Source organism: Dermacentor variabilis, chromosome 2 (genome assembly GCF_050947875.1).
Source record: "Dermacentor variabilis isolate Ectoservices chromosome 2, ASM5094787v1, whole genome shotgun sequence".
In the NCBI taxonomy this organism is placed as follows: Eukaryota; Metazoa; Arthropoda; class Arachnida; order Ixodida; family Ixodidae; genus Dermacentor; species Dermacentor variabilis.
The window spans coordinates 13,251,847-13,265,201 of NC_134569.1; the positions used below are offsets into that span (position 1 = coordinate 13,251,847).

The window sequence follows — 13,355 nt, forward strand, 5'->3', positions numbered from 1 at the left end:
GTGGGGAAGAGTACATAACGGCTCCCGTGTCCGTCTTTCATCCCGCCGCATCAGGGACGCTTGGCACGAAAAGAGATCGGAACTAAGGAAAGCAAGAACAGAAATCTTCATGAACTAAAACCTCACTGCGCAGAACAAATAGCTGTTCTGGAGGATGCGATCGAGAGCCACGAAAAAAGAGTACCAGTTTTCATGGGTGAAAAATGGCAAAATGTTCGTACGTCGCAGCCCCGCGACGGCGTCGTCAGAATGAACGCAACGGACGATTATGAGAAAATTCCATAAGCTAGCTCATTTTCCATCCCGTTCTTTCTTTTTTTTTTTTTTTTTTGAGCGTGGAAGGTACGATGGGAAGCTATTACAACCTTGAGAGTCTTTCAAGCGCTGCAAGACGCCATGCAATAATGTTTCCCTGTTTAACTTAAATGTGCAAAGTTTAGTGCACAAGAGTGATATAACAGAAATGCTCATGGATTCATTAGTACAATGGCTTGATATTCTGGCTTTCACTGAAACGTGGTTTCGGACAACTGCTGCCCTGTAAATTTCACCGGACACAACTGCAGTCCTCTATGTCGAAAAAAATTAAGAAAGGAGGCGGTATTGCCATTTACGCAAGAAGCAATGTACATTTCAACGTCATTTCAGAACGCTATCTGATAAATGATCGTTACAAATACATCGTGATTCGGCGTCTCATCACTACAGTAATAGTCGTGTACCGGCCTCCACCCGTTCAGTTAGCGCCTTGATTGAGTAACTAGAAAGTGTGCTAGAATACTGTACGCTACTTCACATGCCTGTTGTTCTCCGTGGTGACCTCAACATTGATGTGATGTCTTTGGAGCCCAGCAAACAAAAGCTTCTTGGCCTTTCTTTATTTCATACGGCTACGAAAATGTATGAGCCATTTCATTATCAAAGGAACAACCAACCGACAAGGATCATGGCAATGTGTCAATCTTTGCTTGACCCCTGTTTTATAAATTCTGACACGAACACATCAGAAGCGGGTGTCTTGGTGTCCTCTAATGGCGACCAATCGCCCGTACTTATTATTTTTCCAACAGCCAAATTGCAGTCCATGTCATAGCCATGCACAACCATTACATACAGGAAAATAGGTAACGCTGGCATAGCAGTTTTTCAGAGTTTAGCTTCTGTAATCGACTAGGAGAACGTACTGCAAGCCAACGGCTCCACGACTGCATGCAGCTTATTCATTAACAAACTTTATAGAATCGTATTTGACCGTATTTCCCATCACTGAAATGAAAAAAAAAATGTAGCAAATCGCGGAAACCTTGCAATTAAAAGCACACTTTTAAAGAGAATACGACACCGAGACAACCTCTTTACCCTTTTCATAGAAACTCGGCGTACATAATATTCAGAACGACTTAAGATGAGGAACAAACTAGGATCTGACATTAATCCGGCATGCGCCACGTATTATGAGCAAAAATTTTCTAATATACATGACTCGAAATAAGTGTGCGAAACATTTAATATCCTGACATCAAAGAATGATAGAAATAACATTCTCGAACTCACAATAAATGGTACGCCATGTGCAGGAATTGAACTTGCTAACTAGTTTAATTAGCATTTTTTAAACGCTGGACACTGATGTTCTTACTGTAAATGACTGTGGTTACAACTTACAATATGTTAAAAAAAAGATTAAGGATTCAATATTTTTAGTTCCCACTACAGAAACGGAAGTATACGACCTGCCACATAAATGAAAGAATAGAAGTGCATGCGGCGACGATGATATAAAGGTTCAACCGATTAAAGCAGTCGCGTATCTTACGAGGGCGAATCAGAAAGTATTTGCCCCTATCTTTTATTAGCCGAAATAAAGTACATAGAGGTAATTACAAATATACGTACTATTCTACGTACCTTATATACACAATCTTTTCGCACAGTCCTCACACCAGTTCAGACATTTGTCCCACCGCAGCACAAAAACTGCGGCGCCCCTGTGCCATGTCGTCGTCAGCGACGCACGCGGCCGCCCCGAACGCTCACTGTCGCGCAAGTCTCCACGGCCCCTTGCGAACTCACACCAGCTCACACTTCTCAAAGTGAGACACCTTTCCCCATACGTGGGGTGCGCTTCCCGGTGGATTCCGACGGGCGTTCGTCGCTTGCTCCAGAGAAAACCAATTGCACTTCGTTGCTCGTACGCCGTGCACGCGTGAACCACAACCGCCACCTTCAGCAACCGACAGCAGCGCCGCGCCGCGGAGCTACCGGCAGACGAGGCCGGGCAGGTCCAAGAAAGAAACGCCCACCGCTGGGAATGGATATGTTGACCTCGCATTTACAGCCGTAATTTTTCTGAAAGGAACTTAGGGGCCCACAGACATTCTGATTAGCCCTCGTACTTGCAAACCACTGTCTGACATTGGTAATCTAATACTGTCTACAAGTATCTTTCCTGATGAATTAATGATTGGTAGGATGTCAGTAAACTATAAAAAAAGGTGATCCAAACGACTTCAACAATTACAGATCCATCTCAATTTTGCCAATCTTTTCTAAACATTTCGAGGAAATTATCAACGACAGACTAAACAACCTCTGCAATTCAAAGATTATTGTTGAAAACATTACGGTTTTCAAAAGAAAAACTCGACAGAACAGGCGTTGTTATTAATTAAGAATAAAATAATTAATAACACTCAGCCGAAATTACTTACATTCGGGTTATTTCTAGATTAAAAAGAAAAGCATTTGACTCTGTAAAACACGATATTTTATATGACAAACTATGAATGTATGGTATCAGGGGAATTCCTTTCGAATTAATTAATAGCTACTTAAAAAGGCGCGTTCAGTACCCTAATATCAAACGCGCTGAATAGGAAGCAGGTAACTTTAAATGTGGTGTGCCACAAGATTACATCCTAGACCCGCTTTGATATTTATTGTATATAAATAGCATTATTAATGTACCCTGTACACCCTGCATTTTACTTTACGCTGACGACACATATAGTTTTTTTTTTTTTAGTAGACCTTGCTTGAAGGCCTGACAATCTGGCTACAAATAAATAAACGAATTAAATGCGAAAAAGCAAAATCGCTACTTTTAATCCACGCAGCAAGCCCCTTTCCGATCCGGTAACTGTTTAATTTTTTAGTCTTGCTACTGAGCGCGTTACTACATACAGTGTTCTTGGCGTGCTGCCCCAAGAAAATGCTAGCTGGTCGCCTCACATAAATGAAGTTCGATCTACTATATCACGTTCCATTGGAATAATTTCTAGATTCAGACACTTTACTCCCATGTGATCCAAAAAGTAGTTGTACTACACGCTTGTACACTCCCGTTTGAATTAATCCCTTCTTGTGTGGGGAACTTCAACCAAAACCAACTTACCTATCCTGTTATTATCGAAAAGAATTTTATGTGTAATTGCAAACACATCCTACCTTTGTCAAACCGCCCCACTGTTCAGTAAACACGAAATATTCGGTGTTAACGACGTCTTTAAAAGAAAGTTAGTCCTTAATTGTTACTTATAATAAAATGAAAACTCAGATTCATATTTATCTAGCTAACTCCACAGGGAACACCGTTATGACTTCCAGCACAAAAAATTATCACAAGCAGAAAATACGCACTAATTATGGCACCGAAAAAATAACCAATCTGATACCGGATTTCCTAAGCCGTAATACGGTCGTCACACCTATGATGGCGGAAAACGTGTCAGGCAAACTTTAAAAAAAAAAAAAAAGTATCCCCACGTATCTTTTGTCCTCCCCTTTCGTGAACACAATACTACGAACGTTTTCCTTCTAGTGTAAAGTGTTTTATTTTATTTTTCCCAATTTATCTTTTTTTTACATCGACATAGAATGTGCATTTCTGTTTTTCGTGTATTGCTTCTATGGCCTCCTTTCTTGTGTTAATAATAGGTTTTGCACCAGTACGTGACTGTAACACGTGTTTAATGGCTTTCTCGCTGTGTTTGTATGTTTTTTGTTTTCTCTCATGGTTCCATTCATTAATTTTTTTTTTATTTACTAGCTTTGTCATTTGCCCCACTGAGTGGTGTGCCACCTAGTTGGAAGAGTTTTTGAAGCTTTGTCAGGGACTATTTTGCCTTTTCATCAATCAGCTTGACAACTATGTATTCGTTGTCTAAGTGCACTTGTATTGTATTGTATTGTATTGTATTGTATTGTATTGTATTGTATTGTATTATATTGTATTGTATTGTATCCTTTCCCGCGTTTCCCTTCTTCACATCGAACAAGTTGCTTATCGAGCAAGTTTCGTACCTTTTTTTTTTTTAACACAGAAGTGTTAATTGTCTGAGTGTTACCAATTTCCTGCGGAAATCTGCAATGCAACTTACGTTACCGCTCGTGCAAAGTTTATTCCCTGCACTCCAGCACGCTGGGAATATGCTCGTCAAGCTCATTTTGGTTCTGTGGTTGCATACATTAATTCGGAAAGTAAGCAGTACCGCAGTTGCTTTATATACGCTCTCCAACTAAACACAATTACCAGCTCGCAGTCGCTGCGCAATTGTATACGCAGTATTGTAGGAAACTGGAAGAAGTATAGAAGAATAAGAAATTGAGAGTTAAGTGGTATCGGGGGCGCCATATATGGAAGATAATAATTCGAAAACATTTTGAAATAAATTATTCGAGTTCGAAGAACTGAAGCTCTATTTTATAGTAAACTTGAATCTGTTGACAATTTCGACTTTCAGTGCGGTGGCGGCATTTGCAGTTCTTGCTTGTAACATATACGGCTAATCGCTGCTCACGTTTACTGCGAATTTGCAGCAATGAACGACATGCTTGCATTCGTGCCACCACAAATGGGAACGCATATATTTCTAGAAACTAGGTGATCATTACGGCTAATACATTGCGGCTTTTACAAACACCTGTGTTCATTTACTTCGCTTGCAATTGACAATCAGCGCAAGGTTGCGTTGTGTCGACATCGCATCCGCGCTTTGACGGCGTTGCACAGCTGCACCAATCGCGGAAGCACAACAAAAGGCGCTTAGACAGTGGGAGGTGATCACGAGCGAGGCCGTTGAAGCGACGCGAGCAGTTCGTAAACCGCGCCGCACGCCGCCGGCAGCGGAGCGAAGGCGAGCGTGCTGCCGACTCTCCCGGGCCGCGCCTCCAAGCGTTCGATCAAACACACCGACGCGAGCTTTCACGCGCCGCTGACCTAAACCGCCTGCTTATCAAGCGCTACGCCGCCTCGAGCAAAAGAAAACACAACGAGTGCACCGAAACGTGCACGGCACAAGAAGCCGCGCAGGCAGGCGAAAGTTCCAGGGACGAAGAGAAACTGTGCAGTGTAAACAGCGGCCGACTTCGAGCAACGGCAGCATGGGAGCGGCCCGGCGGTTGACGTTTTTATCCGGGACGCACATGATGCTGTTCACTCGCTCGCTTGCAGCAAACGAGCGCATGCGGACAGTGCATGCAGACAGTGCGCCGGCTGCGCGGATACTCGAGGGGGAAAAGCGTCGTAGAAAGTTGCGCGAGCGAACGCTTTGCGGGAGCGGCCGTCAACACCACGCGTCAAACGAAAACCACACCGCGGTACTTGCTGACGCGAGACCGCTTAGCGCGTCCGGGTTGTATGCAACTGCACAGCCGTTGCAGAGTACCGCATCCGGGAAGATTTGGGAAGGCGACCGCAAGGTAATGAAGGCCGTGATCGGAACGGTGATTGCAGGTGCGGGCGGCGTACAACGTACGAATTACAAACGGGTGTAACGCATGAGCGTAAGCGCCGAGCGCGGCCTTACCCCGTTTTTGATGGATTTTGAGGTGGAAATCCGCCGGTGGAATGCCTTGGTCGGTTGGGCGTCGCCGTCGCTTTCGGAGGAGTCCTCCGTGGCCGGGTCCGAGCCGCACTTTTCGCCAGAACCGCCGCGTTGCTTGTCGTTTTCAGAATCCCCGACAGCAACATCGGCTCCCGACGCCATGTTCCCCTCGCGACTAACTCCTCTTTGCCCGTCGTCTGCTCGGCTCGTGCAAACTCGCCTCCGAGGTTGGCGGTGGCGTTGCAATCGCGAACACGCCCGCGCTCGACGCGAAACTTCGCTGCGCAGCAGACGACGCACGACAAACAGGGGTGTTTTTTGCACACGTGAGGCAGCTATCGCCTTAATTCTGCCGAGTAACATGAAAGTGGATAATTATTTTCAACTGAAACTCAAATTACAGAGAGGGAGAGAGAAGTTACAGGGGTCGAGAATGATAGAGAGATTTCAAGAAATTTATTATAGGAAAGGCAAGGCGGTCGGCCCGTGCTTGTATGCCTTTCTACTCCGCAGAGGAGGAGTATGAAAAAGCATCAAATGAGAGAGAGAGAGAGAGACAGAGAGAGAGAGAATGACGATGATGATGATGAAAACAGGAAGAAGGTATGCATGCGAGATAATAGCTGCATGAGTCGAGTCTGGTACATGAAGAAAGAAATAGAAGAGTGACAAAAACCTACGAATGATGCAATTAGGAAAATGTATAATTAAAGGTTGTTGTGGAAATGTCCAAGTGTGTGGCATTACTATGCAAATATTTAAAAAACGGTGGTGCAAGACACAGTTATAAAAGCTACTCTGTTCGGTCGTCAGAGGTCTGGCTACCGAACATCGTAGGGCTTAAAATCATATCTTGCACCGTGTTCTTTCAATTTTTTTTTCAGTTGAAAAGCTTGGCTAACGTTAGCTGGGACACCCTATAAAAGGGCTTAAACACTTGCATAGAGATTCTTACAATAATATTGTAGGGAACTCTATGAACGCTTGAACACAATATGACAAATTACTTTTAAGAAAGCCCGCAAGGTGGCAGACGATTCATGAAAGGGAAAATTTTGATCCGTCCGACTATAGCTTGAAGCTACGCAGAAAACCCGCGCAGATTTCTGAGAAAGAAAGCTTCAAAGTGGAAGAAAAATTTGACTTGGTCCAGGGATCGAAGCCGGGACCAACGCCTTACCGGTGTTGTCGTTCTGCCATCAGAGCTATCCAGGAGACTAGCAGAGTGAAGCAGAATTGATCGACAACTCGAAGGGCACGAAATATGGTAAATCAGTTCTGTGGAAGCCCGCAAGTTGGAGGTAGGTTCATGAAAGGGAAGAACTGATTTGGTGACATGTGACAGCAATGATTTGGAGTATACGTCATTAAGACGAAGAAATTATAATTTTTGTGGCGAATAACCTACGGTAATTTGGAAGCTTTCAAGACAACTACAAGAGTTAGGCGACATTCTTGCGATGTTCTCAAAGCAAACGGATCAAGATGCCATGAATTTGTTTGCTATACGTAACTTAATTTATTCATCGATTCCTTTAAGTAAATTGAAGGATACAACTGGCCTCAGTTTAATAGAACTTCATTCATTTTATAGTAGCAGTTACCTCACCTTGTTCGCCTTACTAGCTGTTGCAATCACGTTATTATTATTATTTTTTTAAAATACTTTGTGCAACAAAGCATCGTACGGTAAGCAATACAGTGCACTACCTCGACGTTGCCAAAAGTGGAGCAGTAACGAACGGTTCGCTTCCTGAGAAATGGTGTTTACACGATTCTGCAGCGAACGCCCCAAATTCTCACGTTCGGTCATTCACGAGTCTCATACCCATTTCTCAGCCGTTCCATCTAATGAAGTGATACTGCCTCGAACACAGTTTAGTATTTTCTTTTGCGCATGCGTGAACACTCCAAACCATTTCATGACCTAGCAGCGAAGTATCTAGCAGTAGTAGCAGCAACAACGAACAAACATCATCACGGTCGATCGTGTTCGTTCTTGAATAATATAGGTGCTTCTGCGTGCAAAATGAAGTCACCGGCGTTGAGTTTCACGCTCGACGACCGTATATGCTCCGTAACGGCCGTCTACTCTAGGCCGCCGCGTGAAATATACTATAGTACTTTGCGCTTTCGCAGCACGACGTCTTGCAAGCAGTACAGACATAAAGACAGAACGCGCCTCTATCTACTACCTCGCAAAGCTATACACCACTGCTGAACCCGATCCGTCAGGGGCCTTCTGGTACGGGGCACCCGGCCTAAATAGGGCTATCGTCTGCCAAAGTTTTTGTCGTCTGCCACAGAAGGTCCATGAATTGACGAAGAGGGTGCTGTTAGGGTTGGCGTCTGACACCACGTGGCGACAGGAATTTCACCCGACCTTCTACCAGGATTCGTCGAAATGAGGCTTGACTTCTCCTGCGATGGTTAACGTCACGCACCTTGCGCACAAAGGGCCTTCTACCACCCGACCTTCTAACACCCGGCCTTCTATCGCCCGGCCTTCTATCACCCGGCCTTCTATCACCCGGTCTTCTACCACCCGGCCTTCTACCAGGCTTCGTCGAAATGAGGCGTGACTTTTCCTTTCCTTGCTCGGTAATGCCAGAGGAGGAGGGGCCCTCTCTCCGTGCCTGTCACGTGACATCGACGGAAGCAAGATCCCGCCCACACTTGTAGAGAGCCTATTTAAGGGGCTCCGAAATGTACTTTTGGATACTTCATGCTTTTCTTATTTTCTTTCATCTATCTTTGAATAAACCGTGCAAGTTTCGCACTACCAAATCGTCTCGCCCTTGCTTGGTCACCATGGTCTACCGGATGCCTGCAGCCCGCCGACAACGCCACGCTACCCAATAAGTAATATCGGTCGAGCTTCGATAGGCAGGCGCCGCTACTTCTCGGCAGCAGTACGGTACGCTACCCTGGAGTACGCAACAAACTGACTGGCAGCGATTGGGATACGGAACCCTGGAGACCCCAACTTGGACGACAACTACGAGATCGTAGCCTCTTCGTCCTGGCGACAACCTTCGGAAGGAAGGATCATGACTGCATATGGTGAGTGCACGGCTTTTCTTCACTGAGATATCACTTGGCTTTTACGTATTTTTTGGAAAGTACATTGCAGTGATTTTTCTTTAAACCGTTGACGGAAGTTTGAGTACGTCAAAGTTGTATAGAGTGAAGGTTCAGCAGCACTAAGGGCAGCCATGAACTTGAAGGCACTAAAGAAGCCGGAATTGTTGAGCTTGGCCAAAGAGTTGGGCCTCCAAATTGCCGAATCAAAGAGAAAGCCGGAGATCATTAAGGCGATCGAAGCGACCGGTTCAGACGACGAGGAACTGACGGAATGCCTAGAGAGCATTAAAGAGAAAGAGGAAGAGCGTAAGCGCCTTGAGGAAAAAGAAGAGCGTAAGCGCCTAGAGGAAAAAGAAGAGCGCAAGCGCCTAAAGGAAAAACAAGAGCGCGAGCGCGCCGCACGTGAGGCCAAAGAAGAGCGCGACCGTGTTGCACGCGACGCACTCGAAATGAAGCGCCTAGAGATTGAGCTTCTGAAAGCACAAAATAGCGAAAGACCTAGCACAGAGGCACGTGAAAGCGAGCGCAGAATGACAGACTTGATGGCACCCTGCGCAGTAGGAGAGGACACAGGTCTTTTTCTGGTACAGTTTGAGCTCACGTGTGAGAAGGCAAAATTCGCGAGAAACACATGGCCCCAACGCTTGCTTACGTTACTGCCACGTGTGGTAGCTGATATTATCGCCCGCATGGGGAAAGAAGAAGCAGAGGACTTCGATGAAGTCAAAGCAAATCTGCTTAAAAAGTACAGATTATCAGCAGAAGCATTCAGGCGAAAGTTCAGGGAAGTCGAGAAGACCAAGAGTGAGTCACATTCAGATTTTGCGTACACCTTGGAGGTAAACCTGAAGGAATGGCTCAGAGAAGAGGGTGCACTCGGCGACGCCGAAAAAACAATGCAGTGCGTTGCTTTAGAACAGTTCTACCGCCGACTGCCAGTAAACATCAAGCATTGGGTTCAGGATAGACCAGGCGTAGACACTATCACGAGAGCGGCCAATGGCCAATCTCGCTGAGGAGTACGTAACCCGCCGTGCGTTCGAAGGCAACGAAGCTCCTAAGAAGGAGGTGACTAAATACAGACCCGACAAGCCAGAGCGATGGTCGAAGTCGAGTCAGTATAAATCAAAGGAAAGGTCAGATTCAGTGAAAAGTAGTGACGAGAACAGCAAGGGAAGGGAGGAGTCACCCGAACAGAGGGCAGAAAGGCAAAAGAAAAGGGCTTTCGAGGCCAAGAAACCAATAGTTTGCTACAACTTTCAGCAAACGGGGCCTATCTCCGTGGGATGCAAAAATCCCAAACTAGTGTTGATGTCACCAACTAGTAACGAGGAAAACCTGAAATTGCTAGAACCGTACATTCGCGACCTCGTGGTAAACGGCACACCGTGTAGGGTGCTTCGCGACTCGGCAGCCACAATGGACGTGGTGCATCCGTCGTACGTAGAGGAAGGCCAGTTCACGGGAGAATGTGCTTCGATAAGGCAAGCCGTAGAGGCCTCCAGTGTTTGTCTCCCGGTGGCCAAAATTCGTATGGAAGGCCCTTTCGGAGTACTGGACACTGAAGCCGCCGTCTCGTCACATTTCCCGCCGCAGTATCCATATTTGTTTTCTAACAAATCAGAGGGTTTGCTACGACGCAAGGGAATCGGGTTTAGTGAGGGAACAGTGCAAGCCCTAACTCGTTCCAAGGCAGTGTACGAATGTCCAGTGGTGCAGAAAACAGGTTTGACAGCTGATTGGTCAACTAGTACTGAACAGGACAGCCCTATAGGGGATGAGGCGGAAAGTACGCCAGCTAATGAAAAAACCAGGAAAGCAGCGGAGCCTGAAATGTCGCGAGAGGCAGAATGTAGGAGAAAGTTGTTAAACGTAAGCACTGCCACAATGATTACCGAGCAGGAAATACGTAAAGCACAAAACAATGCTGAGCATTACTATGACAGGACTGCTCGCACGCGACGCTTTGAAGTTGGGGAAAAGCGAATGATCGTGAAACCCTCTTTAAATAACCAATCTGAGGAAATGCCTGTCGACTTTCCAGAGTTAACAGCAGTGACGGAGACAAAAGACATTGACGAGACCATTGATAAATTAGTAGAACAGGCGGAGTTGAATCCCAATCAAAGGGCCGAACTAAGGGAACTCGTGTTTGAATTTAAAGACGTATTTTCAGACACACCGGGCAGGACAACTGCGATCGTTCACGATATCCAGTTAACCTCGTCGGACCCAGTTCGTTCGAAAGCTTATCGCGTTTCGCCTCGTCAACGTGAAGTCATGACCGCTGAAATAAACAAGATGTTAGAGCTAGGTGTAATCGAGCCAGGAGAGAGTGATTATACCTCGCCTCTTATCTTGGTTGAGGTCCCAGGAAAAGAACCGCGGCCATGTATCGACTACCGCAGGCTCAATTTAATCACGAAGGACCAGACTTATCCGCATATCGAGGAAAGGCTTGAGAAAGTGAGCAGTGCTAATTTCATTTCTACACTCGATTTAGTCAGAGGGTATTGGCAGGTTCCGTTGACCGAGAGGGCAAGCAGGCTTGCAGCGTTATTTTCCCCGATGGGAACCTTTCGTCCGAAAATCCGGAGTTTTGGATTGAAGAATGCGCCATATTGCTTCTCTAGCCTTATGGACCAGGTGCTACGAAGAATGGAGGACTTTGCACTTCCCTATCTCGATGAAATAGCTATCTTTTCTTCATCATGGGCAGAATATGCAACACCTGCGAACCGTGTTGTGTCGTCTGCGAGAGGCCAACTTAACTGTTAAGGCTCCCAAATGCCAATTAGAGCGCGCGGAGGTAGCTTATCGAGGTGATGTAATAGGGCAAGGCCATCGTCGGCCTTCCGAGGTTAAACTGACCGCCATAGACAACTTCCCGCAACCACGCCGCAAGCGGAACATCAGATCATTCCTTGGCTTGGCGGGTTAACCAAAGATATGACCCGCGGTATTCCGAGATTGCGAGTCCTTTAACGGATGCTCTCAGAAAAACAGAACCACAAACGGTAAAGTGGGATGACGCAAAAGAAAAGGCTTTTAGTATGCTGAAGAACGCACTAACGAGTCAGCCAGTGTTGAATGCGCCCGACTACTCTAAGCCATTCATTCTTCAGTGTGATGCCAGTGACAGGGGTATGGGGGTGGTGCTCTGTCAAAAGAAAAATGACGTGAACGAACATCCTGTACTGTACGCCAGTAGAAAGCTTTCAGTTCGTGAGGAAGCATACAGTGCATCAGAAAAGGAATGCGCATGCGTAGTTTGGGCGGTACAGAAGCTAGCTTGCTATATCGCTGGCTCAAGATTCACCATAGAGACTGACCACTGTCCCCTCACATGGCTGCAGTCCATGTCTACGAAAAACGGTCGTCTTTTGCGTTGGAGCTTGGCTCTTCAACAGTACACCTTCGATATTCGCTACAAGAAGGGTAAGCTTAACGGCAATGCCGACGGTTTAAGTCGTTGCCCCTAGAGTATCGAAAGCCTCATGCTCATCCGGGTTTCCGTGGCATTTTTTTTCGTTCATTCATATGTTTTTCTGAAGTGAAGCCGATTGTTAGCTGATTTTAATAACCACGTCTTAACGCTCTCAAGAAATGGCTGTTTTTAGTGTTGAGGGGGGGAGGACGGGCGTAGAGGATGGGAAAGGTGTAGCGGGTTTTCTTTTTTGGTTAAAAGCCGGGTGTGTCTTGGGGGAGAGTGGCCGTGTGCTCGCTGCTTTGTGGTTGTGGGCCCGGCACTGTTCTGGGGTGATTGCTTGCCCTCGCAGGAGGCGAAAAGTTGCGAGACCTGCTTGCAAGACCAATTTCACCGGACCGGACCAGGGAAAAAATCACCAGAACGCTACGAGGACGGATGACCCCTCCCAGGAATCTACCTGCTACGAACTAAGGGTTCGTGACCTCTACGGGGAATTCTGATACCGAAATGCCGATCCCTCGTACAGCGGCTGTTGGCCCCTACACGTCGGGATCTTCCTCCCCCGCTGGAGATGCTGTTAGGGTTGGCGTCTGACACCACGTGGCGACAGGAATTTCACCCGACCTTCTACCAGGATTCGTCGAAATGAGGCTTGACTTCTCCTGCGATGGTTAACGTCACGCACCTTGCGCACAAAGGGCCTTCTACCACCCGACCTTCTAACACCCGGCCTTCTATCGCCCGGCCTTCTATCACCCGGTCTTCTACCAACCGGCCTTCTACCAGGCTTCGTCGAAATGAGGCGTGACTTTTCCTTTCCTTGCTCGGTAATGTCAGAGGAGGAGGGGCCCTCTCTCCGTGCCTGTCACGTGACATCGACGGAAGCAAGATCCCGCCCACACTTGTAGGGAGCCTATTTAAGGGGCTCCGAAATGTACTTTTGGATACTTCATGCTTTCCTTATTTTCTTTCATCTACCTTTGAATAAACCGTGCAAGTGTCGCACTAGCAAATCG

The 13,355-nt window shown here is 46.5% G+C and overlaps 1 protein-coding gene across 2 annotated transcripts in view; it reads right to left on the bottom strand.

The window, feature by feature from the left end:
- LOC142571369 (diacylglycerol kinase delta) overlaps positions 1-6,010 on the bottom strand; it is a 481,001-nt gene extending 474,991 nt beyond the window's left edge. For both annotated transcript variants that reach the window (XM_075679655.1, XM_075679654.1), the window contains exon 1: positions 5,808-6,010. In XM_075679655.1, the coding sequence (XP_075535770.1) occupies positions 5,808-5,987 (180 nt within the window). In that variant the 5' untranslated portion in view covers positions 5,988-6,010. The remainder of the gene's footprint in view (positions 1-5,807) is intronic.
- Positions 6,011-13,355: the final 7,345 nt, after the last annotated feature.